This window comes from Pinus tabuliformis, chromosome 9, assembly GCF_031772625.1.
Source record: "Pinus tabuliformis cultivar Carrire ecotype Pingquan chromosome 9, CPIR1, whole genome shotgun sequence".
In the NCBI taxonomy this organism is placed as follows: domain Eukaryota; kingdom Viridiplantae; phylum Streptophyta; class Pinopsida; order Pinales; family Pinaceae; genus Pinus; species Pinus tabuliformis.
The window spans coordinates 1,105,892,689-1,105,913,100 of record NC_142307.1 but is presented as its reverse complement, the minus strand read 5'-3'; the positions used below and the strand labels follow the sequence as shown (position 1 = coordinate 1,105,913,100).

The window sequence follows — 20,412 nt, the reverse complement described above, 5'->3', positions numbered from 1 at the left end:
GTAAAGCTCGTATGGTTTGGCAATGCGATATTGCAAACAGCCGTCCAATTAATGTGGGGCAGATTGTACCCTCATTCTGGAAATTAATTAATGTGAAGTACTCTCATTCCAGAAATTAATTAATGTGAAGTAATTACGGTTGGTAAATGTAGGTAAAGTTTTTAATTTTATTTCTTTTTTAATTCACGGGAGTATGGCACAAGTAAAAAAAAAACGTATTTTCATGTTTTTTCATTGTTGAAAAAGGGTATTGTAATACGCAGCAACGCGAAAAGTAAGTAAAAGAATTTTTTTTTAAGCAAGACAGAGTTTTGTTTTGTAATGCACAGCAATGCATAGACTACAACAGTGAAAAGTAAGAAGGAATAGAGCAGTGTATTTTCCAAGTTTTTTTGGGACTCCCTCTGAAGCAGGCTTGGTGTAATCCCTCTTTTGGAGCAGAATTTTGTAACAGCAGTTTGTTAATGAATGCAAAGTTTTTTTTGGTGTGTGAAAAACTCTGTTTCCTGTGTTAAAAAACAGAGCATTATTCTCTATTCATTTTTGTTTGGAATTATCAGAAATTCCCAACATGGTATCAGAGCTTGTCCAGGCTCTTTGAAGGTGTCATATAAGCTGAAGGAAGGATTTCTTATTGCAGCAGCGTCTCCAGCGGAGTGAAGACCCAGTCAAGAAAGAATACAAGGTATTTCTCAAGTTAGTTTTTGTGTTACTGTTGAGGACAGTCAGTTATTTTAAATACACAATCAAGTATTTTGAAGCATAGTTAAGAGTGCAAGAATGACTTGAGCCAGCAATAGCATGGGTATCTGTAATACTCAGCTCCCACAATTTAATGTGAAAAACTATGACTATTGGGAAATAACTATGAGAGCTTTGCTTGCTTCCCAAGACTTATGAGAATTTGTTGAGGATGGTTTGAAGAACCAGCAGATGAAAATGAGTTTAATAATTTAACTCACGCAAAGAAAGATCTGTTGAAGAGCAATAAGAAGAAGGATTCTAAAGCCCTCCACTTTTTGTATCAAGCAGTGCATGAGAGTGTGTTTCCAAGGATAACAGCAGCCAAGAAATCCAAAGAAGCATGGAAAATTCTCAAGATAGCCTATCAAGGCATGGAGAAAGTGAAGACATCAAAACTACAGTTGCTGAGGAGAGATTTTGAGACTCTCTGCATGAAGGAGTCAGATAATATTGACTCATTCTTCACACATGTGATTGGTCTGGTCACACAGATAAGGTCTCATCGAGAGATTCTTGAAGAAAGGAGGATTGTGGAGAAACTATTGAGGATCCTACTCTCAAGGTTCGATGTGATTGTCACTACCATAGAAGAGACAAAGGATCTCACAAACTTCTCAGTTGATGAACTACATGCATCACTGATAACACATGAGCAGAGATTGAGTAGGAATGAAAACTCATCTCTAGAACATGTCTTTAAGACCCAGATGTTCTTTGGAAGAGGAAGAGGTCAAGGCAGAGGAAACAAGAGAGGAAGAGGCAGAAGCCAAAACAGAGGTGGAAGAAACAGTCCAGCAAATGCTCAAGGAAGAGGCAGCAATCCAAATTAGAACCAAGGCCAAGGCAGCAGCCAACAAAGTGGACAACATCATGCTCAAGGACAAAGGTATGATAAATCCAATGTCCAATGTCACTATTGTAAAAAATATGGGCATTATGCAAATGAATGTAGGAAGAAGCAGCATGATATGAATAATAAAACTAGTGCAAATTTCACTAGAGAAAATATCAGCCAAGATAATTTGTTTTTAGCCTATGATATGATTGAAGTAAAGGGTGAAGATGTATGGTTTTTAGACTCCGGTTGCAGTAACCATATGATAGGAAACATAGCCTTGTTTTTTATGTTAGATTAGAGTGTGAAGTCACAAGTCACATTAGGGACTGATAATAAAGTTTCTGTTATGGGAAAAGGAGAAGTAAATGTCTTATCAAAGAAAGGTGAAAAGAACACCATAGCAGATGTTTATTATGTTCCTGGAATGAAATGTAACCTCATAAGCATTGGACAACTTATTCAAAAGGGGTACAATGTTTTCTTTGTGGATAATGTATGCACCATCATGGATAAAACACCCAGCAAACAATGTATTGCTGAAGTGAAGATGACAAGGAACAGGATGTTCCCTCTCAGAATGAAAGAAGATTTAAAAAATGGAGAAGAAATAGTAGCAGTGACACAAGAGGCTTTCCAAAGCGAACCAAAAGATGAAAATTGGTTGTGGCACTTGAGATTTGGACATCTCAACTTTGGAGGTCTTAACTTGTTGAATAGAAAAGGAATGGTAAGAGGATTACCATTGATAGAGAAACTAGAGAGCCTTTGTGAAGGTTGTATCTTGGGGAAACAACACAGAGAAAGTTTTCTATCTGGGAAAAACATAAGGGAAGAAGCACCCTTAGAGATTGTCCACTCAGATTTATGTGGACCGATGAAAACTCCATCACTTGCACGCAGCCACTATATGCTAACATTTATTGATGATTTTACTAGAAAATGTTTATTTCCTGAAGAACAAAAGTGAAGTGTTTGAAAGATTTTGCAATTTCAAAGCACTTGTAGAAAACCAAAGCGGGCTGCATATCAAAGTTCTAAGAATTGATAGAGGAGGTGAGTATATCTCCAAGGAATTTCTACGTTTCTGTAGAGAAAATGGAATTCATAAGCAGTTTACCACTCGGTACACTCCGCAGCAAAATGGAGTTGCCGAAAGGAGGAATAGGACAATCATGGATATGGCGAGGAGTATGTTAAAGGCAAAGCATTTGGCAAATGATTATTGGGTTGAAGTTGTACACTGTGCAGCGTACATTTTGAATAGATGCCCTACAAAAGCAGTCATGAATAGAGTGCCAAAAGAAGCATGGAGTGGGACAAAACAAGGAGTCACCCACATGAAAGTTTTTGGATGTGTGGCTTATGCACACATTCCAGATCAACTAAGGAAGAAATTGGACAGCAAAGGGGAGAAATGTATTTTCATTGGATACAGTGAGGAATCCAAAGCTTACAGGTTGTATAACCTATCCACCAAGAAGCTTATTGTGAGTAGAGATGTTCAGTTCATTGAAGAGGAAGCTTGGGATGGAAGCATAGAGAAAACAGTGAATGTTAAAAACTATTTGTCTCATGATGAAGATGATGAAGATATGGCTGAAATACATCCCCAAACAGCAGCACCAACACAAGGGCAGCAAGAGACACCCTTGAGGAGAAATGAAAGTGCTTCTCCAGGCACACCACAAGGAGAAAATTCAAGTACTTCTTCAAGCACTTGTACACCAAATGAAAGAGGTAAGAAGTTCAAAAATTTAAGTGATATTTATGAACAAAAGGCAACAAATGAAGGTATGAACTCTTTGTTTGCTTTATATTGTCATGTTGATGACCTTGTTCATTTCGAAGAAGCAATTAAGGATAGGAAATAGATAGAAGCTATGGATGAGGAGATCAATGCCATAGAAAGAAACAAGACATGGGATTTAATTGAACTACCAAAAGGAAATGAAGTCATTGGAGTTAAATGGGTGTACAAGACCAAGAGTAATGCTGAAGGCAAAATAGAAAGACACAAGGCAAGACTGGTTGTTAAAGGATATAAGCAGCAGTATGGGAGAGACTATGAGGAAACTTTTACACTGGTTGCTATAAATGAAACCGTGAGAGCAGTGTTGTCCATAGCAACACAAAACAAGTGGAAAGTTTACCAAATGGACGTGAAGTCAGCATTCCTAAATGGAGTGTTAATGGAAGAGGTTTACATTGAACAACCTTTAGGCTATGAAAAGAAAGGCCAAGAGCACAAAGTGTGCAGATTGAAGAAAGCTCTTTATGGGCTGAAGCAAGCACCAAGAGCGTGGAAAATGGATTTGAAAAGTGTGAGGGAGAACCCACCCTCTACATCAAAGAAAATGATGGTAAAATACTAATTGTTGTGTTATATGTTGATGATGTTATTTTCACAAGTAATGATGATTATCTTATTGAAAATTTCGAAACAGTCATGAAAGAAGAATTTGAAATGGCTGACATGGGTTTGCTGAGATACTTCTTAGGAATAGAAGCAGAACAAAATGAAAATGGGATTTTTATCTCACAAGCGAAATATGTTAATGAAGTGTTGGAAAGATTTAATATGCAAGGGAGCAAAGCAACAATCACTCCCACAGTGATGGGATTAAAACTCATCAAAGAGGACAATAGCAAGGATTTTGATCCTAGTTTGTACAAGAGCATAGTTGGCAGCCTCATGTATTTGACTGCAACTAGGCCGGATATAATGCATCCTGTTAGTTTAATTTCCAGATTCATGGAGAGACCAAAAGAAGCACATTGGCAGGCAGCAAAAAGGATTCTGAGGTATGTTAAAGGTACTAAAAAGTTTGGCATTTTATATACTGCTTAAGAATGTTCAGATTTAATTGGATACACTGATAGTGATTGGGCTGGAAGTGTAGATGATCGGAAAAGCACATCCGGTTATGTTTTTCACATGGGCTCCGGAGACATTTCATGGGCTTCAAAAAAACAACCTATTATAGCATTGTCTACAACAGAGGCAGAATATGTGGCAGTTACAGTAGCATCGTGTCAAGTAATTTGGATGAGAAGGATGTTAAGGAGTTTATGCCAAGAGCAAGCAAAAGGAACTGTGATTTTTTTTGACAATAGCTCAGCTATTGCATTATCCAAGAATGTTGTGTTTCATAAGAGAATGAAACACATTGACACAAAGTTTCAGTACATTAGGGAATTGGTAAACAATGGAGAAATTGTTTTAGAACACTGCAGGACTCAGGAGCAGGTTGCAGACATTCTGACCAAACCATTGGGGCATAAAAGTTTTGACTTTTTGAGGAAATGTCTGGGTATGACTGATAACCCAACGGTTGAAATTAAAGGGGAGTGTTGAAATACTAATTTCAACTGCAGCAAAACCGTTTGAGGATTCCCCGCACCGCCTTTTGCTGAACAGTGGTATTTCTCGAGAGGGCAGCGAGCACATTCACCTACTGACACATGCCCTGAGTGGTTTCGCAAAAACAACCTTTCTCGGCACGTAAGCTCGTATGGTTTGGCCGTGCGATATTGCGAACAACTGTCCGATTAATGTGGGGCAGATTGTACCCTCGTTCTGGAAATTAATTAATGTGAAGTACCCTCATTCCAGAAATTAATTAATGTGAAGTAATTATGGTTGGTAAATGTAGGTAAAGTTTTTAATTTTTTTTTTTTAATTCACGGGAGTATGGCACAATTAAAAAGAAACTTATTTTCATACGCAGCCACAACGCGAAAAGTAAGTAAAAGAATTTTTCTTTTTTAGCAGAGACATATTTTTGTTTTGTAATGCACAACAGTGTAGAGACTACAACAGTGCAAAGTAAGAAGGAACAAAGCAGTGTATTTTCCAGGAAAGACAGAGTGAAGTTTTTTTTGGGATTGCCTCTGAAGCAGGCTTGGTGTAATCCCTCTGTTGGAAGAAGAATTTTGTAATAGCAGCCTTGTTAATGAATGTTGAATTTTTTTTGGTGTGTGAAAAACTCTGTTTCGTGTGTTAAAAAACAGAGCATTATTCTCTGTTCATTTTTGTTTGGAATTATCAGAAATTCCCAGCACAAATTAACCTTGATTAATCAAGGTGTTACTGGCGGTTTGCTTCTCGTGGTGTTTCTATGCTTGCTTGCAATTGGAAGAAGATTGAAGTCTCTCAAAATTTCAAGCTCAAACGAAGGTATTACATAAAATTATTTTTGCTGGTCACTCGGCTGGGCTCTGATCATATGCACCTCGAAGGAAATTGTAGCAGTGCATATTATCGGGTTTAGTTTTATTTCGGTTTATTTTAATATGAAGTGGGTATTTTTATTTTATTTCGGTTTATTTTAATATGAATTAGGTATTTTTATATTGATGATAGATTTTGAGAACATTTTCGAATCTAAAAAATTCATTACATATCTCAAATCTCACGCCTAATTTTATTTCGATTTATTTTAATATGAAGTAAATATTTTTATATTAACTGTAAATTTTGAGAATATTTTTGAACCTAACCTTTGGGAAAATGTTCATTGCATCCCAAAGGTTCATTGCAAATCTCACGTTACAGATCTCCTCTCCTAACCCTCAAATTGATTTTGAGATACTTTTAGATTTAGTACACAGTAACTTACAAAGACGCACACAGACGGTTGATGGATCGGGTAGGTCCCTATGGGGGCTGACGCAAGATGCATCTCTCTTATCTGGCTTCCAAAAAAAAACATGATGTGATGGATCATCACAATGACACTACCACACAAGAGCTAGGAGGACAGTTTCCTCTGTTAAACTATATTGAAACCTACGAAATGATAGCAATAACCAAATTGTGCTTCATTGTGTAGGTGATCGACAGATTGAGGAAGACACATTAATTGTGTTTACCATGGAAGCAATGATAATTGCTACGGAAAATTTTCATGAAAATAACAAGCTTGGGGAAGGTGGATTTGGCGCTGTATACAAGGTACCATACACTAAGAAAGCTTCTGCTAGTTTATAGAATCTTATATCATTAGTCGGTAGGCTGCTTTCTCCGCAAGCTAGTCATAATCTTCATATTGATATTTTTTAGAATCTTATATCATTAGTCAGCAGGCTGATATTTTTTTCCAAATGTCACAGGGAACTACAGATGATGGAAAAGAGATAGCCGTAAAGAAGCTATCCTTAAGGTCTCTGCAAGGAAAGAGAGAATTTTTAAATGAAGTTCAGCTTGTGGCCAATATTCAACATCGAAATCTTGTGGATCTACTCGGCTGTTGTGCTGAGGGATTAGAAAGATTGCTTGTTTATGAGTATTTACCAAATAAGAGCCTCGATAAAATCCGATTCAGTAAATTATTTCCACTTTACTTTGTATGTTGATAAAACGCATTAATTTAGTTGGGTCATGATAATTAGTTATTGTCTTGCTTGCATCCATGGATACAGATCCAAACAAACGCAACCAGCTTGATTGGCAGAAGCGCTACAACATTATAGTGGGAGTAGCTCGTGGGCTTCTCTATCTGCACGAGGATTCTCAACTGCGGATTATTCATCGGGATATTAAAGCAAGCAATATTTTGTTAGAGGAGGGAATGAATCCTAAGATAGCAGATTTCGGCCTAGCAAGACTTTTTCCTGAAGATGAGAGTCACGTCAGCACAAGAGTTGCTGGAACTTAGTAAGATCTCAAAACAGTAATCCTCACTCTCACACACTGTCAAAAGCAATAGGGATGCATATGTTATACTGTGCTAATTTGATTTCAAGAGGATCGACAGTATTGTAATTTTACTCATGACTATTTTTCATTTGGGAATTTACCTTCTGGTTTATGTTTTAATTTTCTTAAGTCGAGGTCTAGGTGTTGATGGGAAAAGTATCCATTTTGAATGCCCCTATCCCACTCTATGGTGTGATAGTGCCTTAGCAACAAACAAGGTAAACTAATTGAGTATTCTTGTTTATGAAATGTAAATGAGGAGGAAGGATGAAACTAACCTGTGTCTTCCGCTAGTTTGTTGATCCAAATAACTCCTCTCTTCAGTAGCTCCCAGCTCCTTGCTCCTTCACCGGCCCAGCTTCACCGAATTCCTGCAAGATCACAAGAGAGAGAAACTACACAAAGATACAGATATACATTCATAAAAAGCTTAAGATCAGATTAAGCTAAACATGTAAGTATAACAAAACATCATTGATACACAGCATGTAGGGGAAACTCAAATAGTTTATTGATAGAATAAGAAAGTCCAAGAGGAGATACAACCAAGTGAGTTCTGATCCAGCATCTACCTCCCAGCAAAGGAATCCCTTCCTCTCCTCCAACAAAGCATAAATCACCCAATGTACTAATCTCAATCTCAAACCAACAACAATTCTCTGCAAAGTACAAAATTCCATCCTCCTGGATCTCTGGGATGAGGGATCCATATATAGATGTAAGAAGAGAGGATGAGTCAGCTTATGTTTTGACTTGTGGCTTCTCTCTGTCAGTTCTTGCTTCCACTTGGAGGTTGAGAGCCTCTTACTCATCACTAGTCGAATTCATTGAGGCAAGTGTCACTGGAGAAGATTTTGGAAGCTTCCATGGTCTTTCCACCTCGTTGAATGAGCTTGCCATTTGTCACTTCCCGCTCAGCGCACCCTGGTAGTGTATCCAAGTGCATTGCAACGCACCTAGCTAGTGCATTTGGGTGCTTTGCAACGCAGGCAGCTAGTAGAGCATCTGAATTGATCCTGAATTGACTGTTTCTGAGTGGTTTTTGGTGGAGAACTTCTGGGAGAAGCTGTCATTGGTTGACCTTGTTCCTTTAGGAGCTGTAACAACATCTTTAGGGACTTTGGATCCCTTGGATTATGGACATTTCATGCTTATAGCTGTAAGGCACAAAAATGTCTATAACAGTTGCCCCCTAAAGTATGAGGCCGTTTATCGGGTGAAATGCTTTATTAGGAGGATCCGAAGTTCATTCAATGCTGGGAGGAGACCTGTAATAAGATACAATACAATACATTATTTTTCATACTGTTTTCATGATCTAGCTGAGGCGGGCATTCCCATGCTCAACTTTATAAATTCATTTTTATGTACATAGGACAGACAATTGTCTGATGGTAGACTGATGATCTTTCTGAAATCATCATCCCTTTGGTAGGATGATTGTCTGTGCTGCAATGCTGTACATGTCAAATGTCTTTATTTTTCCTGAATATATATCGCAGCCCGGATGGATGAAACTAGATCCGGGGTCTTCAATCTCGTCTGATCTTTACTCTAGGTACAAGTCGATCCATGTGAGAAATGTTCTGAAGTCGAACATGGAAATACAACGCTTGATTACCAGTCAATGATGTAAATTGTTAACAAGCGCGAGAGGAATCACCGATAATGATAATGACCCTCAAGGTACTGCAGTACAATTCACGTGGTGTGAATAAAGGACTTGGCGTCGAACACCACGCAAAATCTTTCGGTCGAAGGTCATTGACGTATACCTGTCGCCGGAAGTGAGAAACTTGCCATTGAGGTATGCAAGCTTCAAAGTACTGAAGGGGGTGTTCCTAGATCAACTTCTTGGATAATGAGCTGATGTCGACAAGAAGCGATCCGTCAAAGGAGGGCCTTGATGAATCCCACATCAGTGACACGGAACGGAGCAAATGATTTTGATGGAGGTGAAAACGATCTGATGATATATTGTTCAGGGTGGCGGTCATGAAAGAATGAAGTATAATGTATGGTAGTGGATGGGACACGGTTGACTTCTCTGGATGACTTCTCTTGAACATATCGGCGACACTTGTGTGATGGATTGGTAGCATTTACCCCAAAGGTGGATGGTATGGCGAGACCATGGTGATGTGACCGGTGAATGAAACAACCCAACCCGACTCAGGCACGGAGTGGAAGTGTCATGTTCAAGAGCGACTTGCTACCAATAAAGTTCTTTGAGTTTCTTCCCAATTTTTCCCCAGTCATTGCTAACCAGTACCTCTTTATTTTTGTCAAGCTTGAGGAGGATAACATATGCTTGTTCTATAATTTGCCCTTCGGGCAAACCCATCGCTATCTTTTAACGAGCCTAGCGATAGTGAAACTCGTTCTCGTCTAAAGACAAGTTTGTCGCTATTAATGTTTTTTAACGAGTCTAACGACAAAGATAACTCAGTCCTTTTCATTTTTAGAGAGTCTGAAAAGGTACGTAAAGTTAACTACAAAAGTCCTTTTTCGTCATCTAATCCCTTAAGCCTGAAAAAGTATAAAACAATATAGAAGGGATGAATTTTCGATAGTTTTAACGAGCCGAACAAAACAAGCGCTCGATCTTTTTGTGCAATAATCCCTCAGGTCCAAAAAGATTAAAATCTAGAGGAGGGATAGCTCTTCCGGTCATTTTAACGAGTTGGAAGGCCAAAACTTGGCAATCTTTTCATATTTTACGAGTCAGATGAAAAGAGCTTAAAGAAGACTCGTCTTTTGAGGAACGAGTGACAAAATGGGTAGCAGCTGATTCCAGGTAAGGTTTGGAATTTTCCAAGCACGGCAGTGTCACAAGGATGGCTAGTGAAATCACTCTTCGCAGCTGTTCCTCAAAATGGGTAAACAATCATATGGAGGTGAATGATCGGCCAATGGAAAAGTGGAGGTGACGGTGCAAACACGACCAAGGCTTTAATGGCTGATAATGTTACATTCACGGTGGTTATTTACCGGAGGGATAGTTCATTTTTTAACGAGCTTAAACACGGGTTGAAACACTTGCTTGATCTTATGTTTATTTTTTAACGAGCATGAACTATGTGCTAAAACTGCTCGATAATCCAATCATATGATAAGAATGTCTCATGTAAGATTCGATTTTTTATGGAGCTTGCGCCTTACAAAGCTTTGCTCCGGAATCCTTTATTTACGCAAGTTAGGAAACGGCTAACCCAAAAAACAGATAAATAACCGCTCTTTGCTTGCACTCCAAAAGGTTTGCATGCCCCCAGGTATAAAACAGAGTTTCAAGGTTACCCCTACTTTAGTCCGATAAAACATTTGTTTTGGCGAGAGAGGCCTACCTCTTACAGGTCACCCAAAGATTGTTCTATTAATCTTTCAAACAAAACACTTCTTCGGTGATGTTTACCGAGATAAACAAAGGTGAGCGACAATGCCCACCAACTCACATAACTTTAACAAAAGAATCTTATTCTAGAACAACCCCTCTTCCAATCACGGATGGGGTACAGACTAGTCATATTCTCTCACGGAAACCTACCCTATACCAAAAGTTTTCCTGCCGAAGCAGACTGGGACGCATGCCCCCTGGGTTCCAGTCATATCCCTCCGAATTACTCGCGCTCATCGGGAGGACGGACCGTGGGTTGAGACATTTCTTGCGTGAAGAGACCATTTAGGGACGGTATATGACTATTTGCGATGCTTGATCCAGGAAATGAAAGCTGGTCCACGAGCTTGACCACTCTTCCTTTGTGCGGAAAACACATTACTCTAAAGAGTGAGGAGACGATGGCTCCCATGCAATATATATAGTCTCGTCCAAGGAGTAGGTTATAATCCAAGGGTCCTTCAACGACCATCACGTTCATTTGAACGGTCTTCCCTTTCAATGTTATGGGCACATTGGGGAGGATCCCTAAAGGTCGACTGGTTCCTTTATCAAAGCCTGTCAGATTTCTCATTTCAGGCAAAAGCGCTGGCGAACCAAGCGCTTTCCAAGAAATAGAGGAAAGGATACTCACAGATGCCCCCTCATCAATGATGGTGCCAGCCATGACCATTCTGTATATTTGGACGATAATTCTGAATGGTATACTTGCTGGCAAACAGGGTCTGCCTAGTTGGTTCCAGTCGAAGGAGACAACTAGGTTGCTTGGTGGTGGGACCGAGTAAACGGCCAGGTATCGCTCTGACGAACTTCCTTCCTGCGATAAAGGAATGGGGGGGGGGTGCCCCCATGCTCATTGGAGTATGTGTTGATGAAGAGAATTTGGAGGGTGTCATCTTTATTCTCCTCAGTGACTGTGTCATTCGAAGATAAATCCTCTGAAGGCAAGACCGGGTCAACTGCCGCCTCGACCCTTTGACTTTCGTCAGGTATGGATTCAGCTGGTTCATCTTCAATGACCAGCGCTTCAGCTGACCACTTGAGCGGGCCAGCTGGATTTCAACTAACGAAGGACTCGGCAAGAGTTTTTTATATCCAGGAGGAAGTCGTAACGGTGGAACCGGACGATCATACAAAACTCTTTTCGCTTCGTCTAAGAAGGGACAACGGTGGATGGCGTGGTTGCCTTCGCATAGTCTACAGGGAGATCTAGCTCTCCCTTTTTGTCCAGGGACTTCACTTTCGCTAGTTGACGGCGTGCATTCAACATGGCTATCAGAGGTTGATGCCACCGGATTCTGCAAACGGGGAGACCAGTCCCTTAGTATCCGAGGGATGTAGGGACAATCTCTGTGAAAATGGTCTCCCTTGCATATGACACATGGTGATTTAGGCCTAGTCAGTGTTGTGTGTGGATTGTCGTTAGACGACACTCGTTTGCCCCCAGTCACTTTTGGCTCCTTCTTCTTCTTCTCTTTCTTCTTCTTTTCCTTCTTTTCCTTAGGAACTTGGTTTTTATTTTTACCATTTCCGTCAAGCGAAGAGGAAGGAGGAGAAGAAGCATTAGAGGAAGTAGAAGGCTGGTGGGTAACTCTGGACTGGTCTAACTACTGATTCAACTGTTCAGGAATAGTGGTGTTCTGAACGACATTGGTCGAGAAGAGCCAGACTGGCAAGCCAATTGTCAGTCCTGGAAGCGACAATGTGGCCATATGGGGCGCACCAACATCTCCCCAAGAGGAGAAGGGACTAGGATTTCCACCAAGGGGAACTCCTTGGTTGGTGGGCTCCATTTTCTCAACCTAAAGACCAACGCAGGAAAAGGGTATGAATATTCCGTTTAAAATAAATTTTAACGACGCTTAGACACAACTTGCTTTTTCAATTTTAAAGAGTCGAGAAAAAGCAAAAGATGACTCTAGTCACCTTCGATGTTTTAACGAGCCTGAAGTGACAAATGCTCGGATGGACGTTTTCCGTTATAGAGTCTGAAAAAGGCCAAAAGGAACTGCTCTGGAGTTCTAGGTAGAGGGTGTGCAAAACTTTTCGCAAAACCGCAGAATACTTTTTAAGGTACGGGCGGTCAATCTTCCCGAATGCTGTGTTCAGTGCATTGCGATCAGTAGGGCGACCGACACGGATTCCTATGGGTAAAGGTTTTATGCCTATAGGGGTCTCCCAATATATACTTGACGGTATGTGGGAGCACAATCCGTATTGGCGCTTATCGTCTCTCAGGAGGAATCACCCAACCATCAGCGAGATCGACAGTCACCAGGTTTTACGACGCCGGAACACGTCTCTAGCCTAGACCTCTATGTTGTGCGTTAAGTTACAAAGTGTTGTTAAGTTCATTCAATTTATTTTCGGTTGATCTTTTTTAGAAGTTTGCCTTTTTGGATCACCACAAGATGTATATACAATTCCTAAATGCAGTTTAAAGATGATAAGCAAGCATTTATCTCTTTTCAACAATGAAAATCCTAGCTACAAGGGGAAAAGAAAGACACAATCTTTTCTCAAAGAGCAAAAAGCACACTGTAAATGCACTTTCCCTAAATCAAAGCATGCAAACTATCAATATGCAAATGCACAAATGCATGTATTTGTTTTCGCTTTCTTAATATTGATGCCTAAAACGAAAGCTGTTGTACAAATTTGAATTTGATTTCTAGTGAAAACACAAACAAGTTTCTTTTTGAAATCAAAAAAGACGATTACGACACTTATGATTTTGAAGTAAACACTTGTTTCAACACTAGAAATGGATAAATTCAAACCAAAAGACAAAAGTAAAAGAATAATCAACTGTGAACAGCAAGCAAACTCACTCCTAAGATCAAAACGACACTTACGACAGGTCTAGATCTAAGGGCGACAATATGACTAGTTTATTTTTGTAATGGGAAACTGCAAATGATGTAACAAATACACAAAGAACAAATACAGTTTCTTCATACAACTGAGGCGGAATTGAGGCAAAGAAAAGGGGTTTCAGATAGGTACACACACTGATAACAGGCTACAAAAACAGAGACAAAACAGAGCAAAAGGAAGCAGGGAACCACAACTGCACAAGGCAAGGGCTGATCAGCACACCCCCAGCACAGAGAAACTGAACTTCAGCGCAGGTAGCCCTCTCGAGACCTGCGTTGAAATGCAGAACCTCTTCACAGAGCCTGCGCTGAAGCAGAAACGAGAATTGTCTCTGGGTTCTGGGTCACGGTTTGCAGTTTAATCTACAGTTTTTGGCCGGATAAAAGCTATCAATTAGGTACAATTAGGAGGATGATTTAAAGGAGGACTAAGATCTATCACAAAGGGATGTTAGAGCACTTGTGGATCAGTTTGTTCAGATCATAAAAACAGGCCCAGCGAGTGCACTAGAGTGGCAGATCTCTACTTTGCATTTGAAAATAGCAAATGCATTTCGATTCGGCACTCCTGAGTTTATGAGAAGAACAATGATAGAAACACAAATAAACTAACAAGATACGATCCCCAACGGAGTCGCCAATTTGTTGTTGGGAAAAGTATCCATTTGGAATGCCCCTATCCCACTCTAAGGTGTGATAGTGCCTTAGCAACAAACAAGGTAAACTAATTGAGTATTCTTCTTTATGAAATGTAAATGAAGAGGAAGGATGAAACTAACCTGTGTCTTCCGCTAGTTTGTTGATCCAAATCACTCCTCTCTTCAGTAGCTCCCAGCTCCTTGCTCCTTCACCGGCCCAGCTTCACCGAATTCCTGCAAGATCACAAGAGAGAGAAAATTCACAAAGATACAGATATACATTCATAAAAAGCTCAATATCAGATTAAGCTAAACATTTAAGTATAACAAAACATCATTGATACACAACATGTAGGGGAAACTCAAATAGTTTATTGATAGAATAAGAAAGTACAAGAGGAGATACAACCAAGTGAGTTCTGATCCAGCATCTACCTCCCAGCAAATGAATCCCTTCCTCTCCTCCAACAAAGCATAAATCACCCAATGTACTAATCTCAATCTCAAACCAACAACAATTCTCTGCAAAGTACAAAATTCCAGCCTCCTGGATCTCTGGGATGAGGGATCCATATATAGATGTAAGCAGAGAGGATGAGTTAGCTTATGTTTTGACTTATGGCTTCTCTCTGTCAGTTCTTGCTTCCACTTGGAGGTTGAGAGCCTCTTACTCATCACTAGTCGAATTCATTGAGGCAAGTGTCACTGGAGAAGATTCTGGAAGCTTCCATGGTCTTTCCACCTCGTTGAATGAGCTTGCCATTTGTCACTTCCCGCTCAGCGCACCCTGGTAGTGTATCCAAGTGCGTTGCAACGCACCTAGCCAGTGCATTTGGGTGCTTTGCAACGCAGGCAGCTAGTAGAGCATCTGAATTGATCCTGAATTGACTGTTTCTGAGTGGTTTTTGGTGGAGAACTTCTGGGAGAAGCTGTCATTGGTTGACCTTATTCCTTTAGGAGCTGTAACAACATCTTTAGGGACTTTGGATCCCTTGGATTATGGACATTTCATGCTTATAGCTGTAAGGCACAAAAATGTCTATAACACTAGGCTTTCATTCACAAGTAATTTTCAGTTTGTTGTTCCTCAATTTTCCCTTTCTATATAATCATGACAATGTAATTTGTACGTGCAGCGGGTATATGGCACCAGAGTATGCTATGCAGGGGAAATTATCTGTAAAAACTGACGTTTATACCTATGGCGTTCTTCACCTGGAACTTATGATGGGGAGAAAGAACGTGGATTATAGTTTGTCGCCATAAATACAGATGCTTTTAAGATGGGTAATATACTCTAATAATGTTATTATTGTATTTCCTGCTAAGCATATCTACGTTATACAAGCTGCCATTCTATATAGTACGATATATGAACTGTTTATCGAAGCATGAGTTTAGGGATTTCATTGTTGATCTATATTGATACGAATTTCTGTACTCGTTCACTATAAAATTAAATTGAGGCCGATCTTATGGATATTTGGGCCATCATGTATATATTGAATATCAAAATGACGATTCGTTGTGATTATGCAGGCCTGGAGGTTATACAAACAAAGAAATATTGTGCGGATGATTGATACATCGATAATTGAAAGATGCGATGAGGAGAGAGCGTTGAGATGCATTCATGTTGGTATTTTTGTTGCTAATTTGTGATAATTTCATAACAAACAGACAAAAAAATGCTCTATTTTGACTCTGTTTTTAACACAGAAAACTGAAAATCGTTTGCTGGAAACGGTGTTGCAGCAACGTAGTTTGGTGTTGCAGCAACGGTGGAACTGGTGTAACAGCAACAGTGACGGTGTAACAGCAACAGGAAAAATAACTTGTATTTATTAAAAAATAAAATAAATGTTACAAGTTCGTCCCTCTCTCTCAGCAAACAACCATAAAACAAATTACATTCAAAATATCTGCACTGCTGTGCATTTTTCCCTTTCTGCTATCTGCTACGCTATTATGTCTACCCCTGCTATGCACTGCTGTGTGTTTCAATATTCTGGAAGAATTTATCTTCACGCTGCTGCGTGCTCTCCTCTACTCTGTATCATTCTTCTTCTGCTCTGTATAATTCTTCAGCTAACCTTAAAACAGAACTGTTGTGTGATGTATTTATATGCTAAAACATATCTGATTTAAACAATAAAATAATACAAAATATCTTCTAATGCCTATCTCCGTAATGAATGCAGCAAGGCGGTTGCAGGGGAATTCAATTCTGAGAGTTTAATGCACATTAATGTGCAAAATATCAGGCGTGACTTTGATGCACCGAACAGCCTGGAGTATTTACTGCAAATCAGATTCCTGTCCAGCTGTTCATTGTTGCAGTTGGAATTAAATTCCAACACTCCCCCTTAATTTCAACTGCTGCATACCTAGACATTTCCTGAAACGATCAAAACCTTTCTTTGCTAATGGTTTTGTCAAGATGTCAGCTAGTTGATCCTCTGTTCTGCAGTGCTGCAAAACAATCTCACCATTGTTAACCAATTCACGTATGAAGTGAAATTTGGTGTCTATGTGCTTTGTTCTTTTATGAAAAACAGAGTTTTTAGACAATGCTATTGCTGAGCTATTGTCACAGTAAATCGTTGTGCCCTTTTCTTGTTCATGACACAAATCTATAAGAACTCTTCTCAACCATACTGCTTGGCATGCTGCTATTGTTGCTGCCACATACTCTGCCTCTGCTGTTGACAAATACACAACTGGTTGCTTCTTGGAAGCCCATGAGATGGCTCCCGATCCCATATGAAACAAATATCTCGATGTGCTTTTCCTATCATCAACACTTCCAGCCCAATCACTGTCAGTGTAACCTGTCAACATGAAACTTTCAGAAGAGGAGTATAAAATACCAAACCTCTTCGTTCCATTCACATACCTTAGAATCCTCTTGGCTGCCTGCCAATGAGTCTCTTTCGGTCTTTCCATAAATCTGGAAATTAAACTCACAGTGTGCATAATGTCCAGCCTAGTTGTAGTCAAGTACATAAGGCTGCCAACTATGCTCTTGTACAGTTTTGGATCAAAATATTTGCTGTTGTCTTCTTTGGTCAATTTCAACCCCACTACAGTTGGAGTCACAGCTGCTTTGCTGTTCTGCATGTTAAATCTCTTCAACACTGCTTCTACATATTTATCTTGAGAAATGAAAACACCATTTTCACTTTGGTCTACTTCAATTCCAAGAAAATATCTTAAGAAGCCCAAGTTAGTCATTTCAAATTCACTTTTCATGACTGCTTTAAAATCAACAATGAAAGAAGCATCATTGCTAGTAAAAATCAGATCATCTACATATAAAACAACAATAATAATCTTACCGTCATTCTGTTTTATGTAGAGTGTGGGTTCACCATCACACTTATCAAACCCATTCTCAATCAGATAAGCATCAATTCTGTTGTACCATGCTCTTGGAGCTTGCTTCAGCCCATAAAGAGCCTTCTTCAGTTTACAAACTTTATGCTCTTGGCCTTCAACTTCATAGCCCGGAGGTTGATCAACATAAACCTCTTCTTTTAACACTCCATTCAGGAATGCAGATTTAACATCCATCTGATAAATCTTCCATTTGTGTTGTGCTGCAATAGACAACACTGTTCTAACTATTTCCATCCTTGCTACTGGTGCAAAGGTTTCATCATAGTCTTTGCCTTGTTGCTGCTTGTAGCCTTTCACAACAAGTCTTGCTTTGTGCGTGTCAATCCTGCCTTCAGCATTGCTTTTGGTCTTATAGACCCACTTAACTCCAATGGCATCTTTGCCTTCAGGGAGGTCCACCAACTCCCATGTTTTACTCTTCTCAATTGCACCAATTTCTTCATTCATTGCTTCAATCCATTTATCTTCATTTACATCATCTTCAAAATGAATTGGGTCATCAACATGGCAGTACAAAGCGAATAATGAATTCAGACCGGTATTGTTACTTACCTCTCCTTGTTCATAAATCTCATTCATATTTCTGAATCTTGGTCTTCTTGGTGTGCTTGGAGTTCCATCCGAACTTGAGGGTATTTCTGATCCTTGTGGTGTGCTTGGAGAAGCACTTCCTTGACTTCTTAAGGTTGTTCGAATTCCATCTTGTGGTGTGGTTTGTTGTACTTGCTGCGGTGGAGGAGGAGCCACCAAGGAAGGATTATTTGTTGCTATCCCTTTCTCTTCTTCTTCATGAGACGCAATTGTCTTCACATTCATTGTTTTTTCTAAGCTTCCATCCCAAGCTTCATCTTCAATGAACTGCACATCTCTACTTACTATTAACTTCTTGGTGGATGGATTATAGAGTTTGTATGCTTTTGACTCATCACAATAGCCAATAAAGACACACTTATCCCCCTTACTATCAAGCTTTTGCCTTAGCTGATCCGGTACATGTCCATATGCTACACAACCGAATACTCTCATGTGAGTGACAGTTTGTTTTTCACCACTCCATGTCTCTTCTGGTATTTTGTTCATGACAGCTTTAGTTGGGCATCTATTCAAGATGTAAACTGTGCAAGTAACAGCTTCTGCCCAATACTCATGCAGCAAGTGTTTTGCCTTCAGCATACTTCTGATCATGTCAAGAATGGTCCTATTCTTTCTTTTAGCAACAGCGTTTTGCTGAGGTGTATACCTTGCGGTGAACTGCTTTTGTATGCCATTCTCTCTGCAAAAATGCAGAAAGTCTTGGGAGATGTACTCTCCTCCTCTATCTGTTCTAAGCACTTTGATATAATGCCCACACTGCTTTTCAACAAGAGTTTTGAAGTGGCGGAATTTCTCAAACACTTCACTCTTCTGTTTCAGCATATACACCCATGCTTTTCTAGTGTAATCATCAATGAAGGTTAAAACATATTTATTTCCGGCAAATGATGGTATTTGCATCGGTCCGCACACATCAAAGTGAACAATTTTCAAGGGTGCTTTTGCCCTTATACTCTTTCCTGCTGGAAAGCTTTCTATGTGTTGCTTGCCCAAGATGCAGCCTTCACAAAGGCTTTCCGGTTTCTCGATCAATGGCAATCCCTTTACCATTCCCTTTCTGTGCAACAGATTCAGGCCTCCAAAATTGAGATGTCCAAATCTCAAATGCCACAACCAATTCTCATCTTTCACTTGTTCCTGAAAGACTTCTTGTGTAACAGCGGAAATAGTTCTTCCTTCCTTCAAATCTGCCCTGAGTTTGAGAGGAAACATTCTCTTGCTGGTCATATGCACCTGTGCAATGATCTTCTTACTTGGAGGTATGTCTCTGATTGTACACATATCATCTTTGAAGAACACGTTGTAACCTTTGTCTATGAGCTGTCCAATGCTCAAAAGATTACATTTCAGACCAGGTACATAGTATACCTCTGGCACAATCATCTGTTCTCCATTTTTTGCTCGAATACTGACTCTGCCCTTGCCCTTGATAGATATCTTATCATCAGTCCCTGTTGTTACCTCAGATTTCACATTTTCATCCAGATTGACAAACATTGCAATATTTCCAGTCATGTGATTACTACAACCTGAGTCTAAGAACCAAAAATCTTCTTGTTTGTCTTGTGCTATGTTACATGTTAACAACACGTTCTTTGGGTTCTTATCTTCTTCATTTGCAAAATTAGCATTCTGCCTATTATTCATGTCATTTTGTTTTTTCTAAATTCATTGGCGTAGTGCCCATATTTCTTACAATAATGACATTGGACTTGGGATTTTTTATACCTTTGTCCATGAGCTTGCTGTTTTCTTGAACCTTCAGCGTGGTTCTGATTGCAGCTCCTTCCGCTTGTGCTAGCAGGATAATTTCTGCCTTTGTTTTGGCTTCTTCCACGACCTCCGTTATTTGCTCTGCCTCGACCTCTTCTTTGGCCAAAAGACATATGAGTCTTGAATGCTTGCTCAAATGAGGAATATGTTCCTCTACTCAGTCTGTGTTCATGAGACAAAAGTGAAGCACTTAGCTCATCTACCGTGAACTGTGAGAGATCTTTTGTTTCTTCTATTGCTACCACAATATATTCAAACCTTGAGGGTAAACATCTCAAGATTTTCTCTACAATCCTTATATCTTCAAGAATCTCACCATGAGATTTTATCTGGGTTATCAAGCCAATAACCTGAGTGAAGAATGAATCTATTGTATCATATTCCTTCATGCTGAGATTTTCAAAGTCTTTCCTCAACATCTGCAACTTTGCAGTCTTCACCTTCTCCATGCCTTGATA

At 39.6% G+C, this 20,412-nt stretch overlaps 1 protein-coding gene across 1 annotated transcript; it reads left to right on the top strand.

The window, feature by feature from the left end:
- Window positions 1-6,092: 6,092 nt before the first annotated feature.
- LOC149152525 (cysteine-rich receptor-like protein kinase 43) lies at window positions 6,093-7,239 on the top strand. The gene is made up of 4 exons (XM_089443507.1): window positions 6,093-6,231; window positions 6,415-6,536; window positions 6,695-6,905; window positions 7,004-7,239. Exons 1-4 carry the CDS (start codon window positions 6,093-6,095, stop codon window positions 7,237-7,239), a joined length of 708 nt encoding a protein of 235 aa, XP_089299633.1.
- Window positions 7,240-20,412: the final 13,173 nt, after the last annotated feature.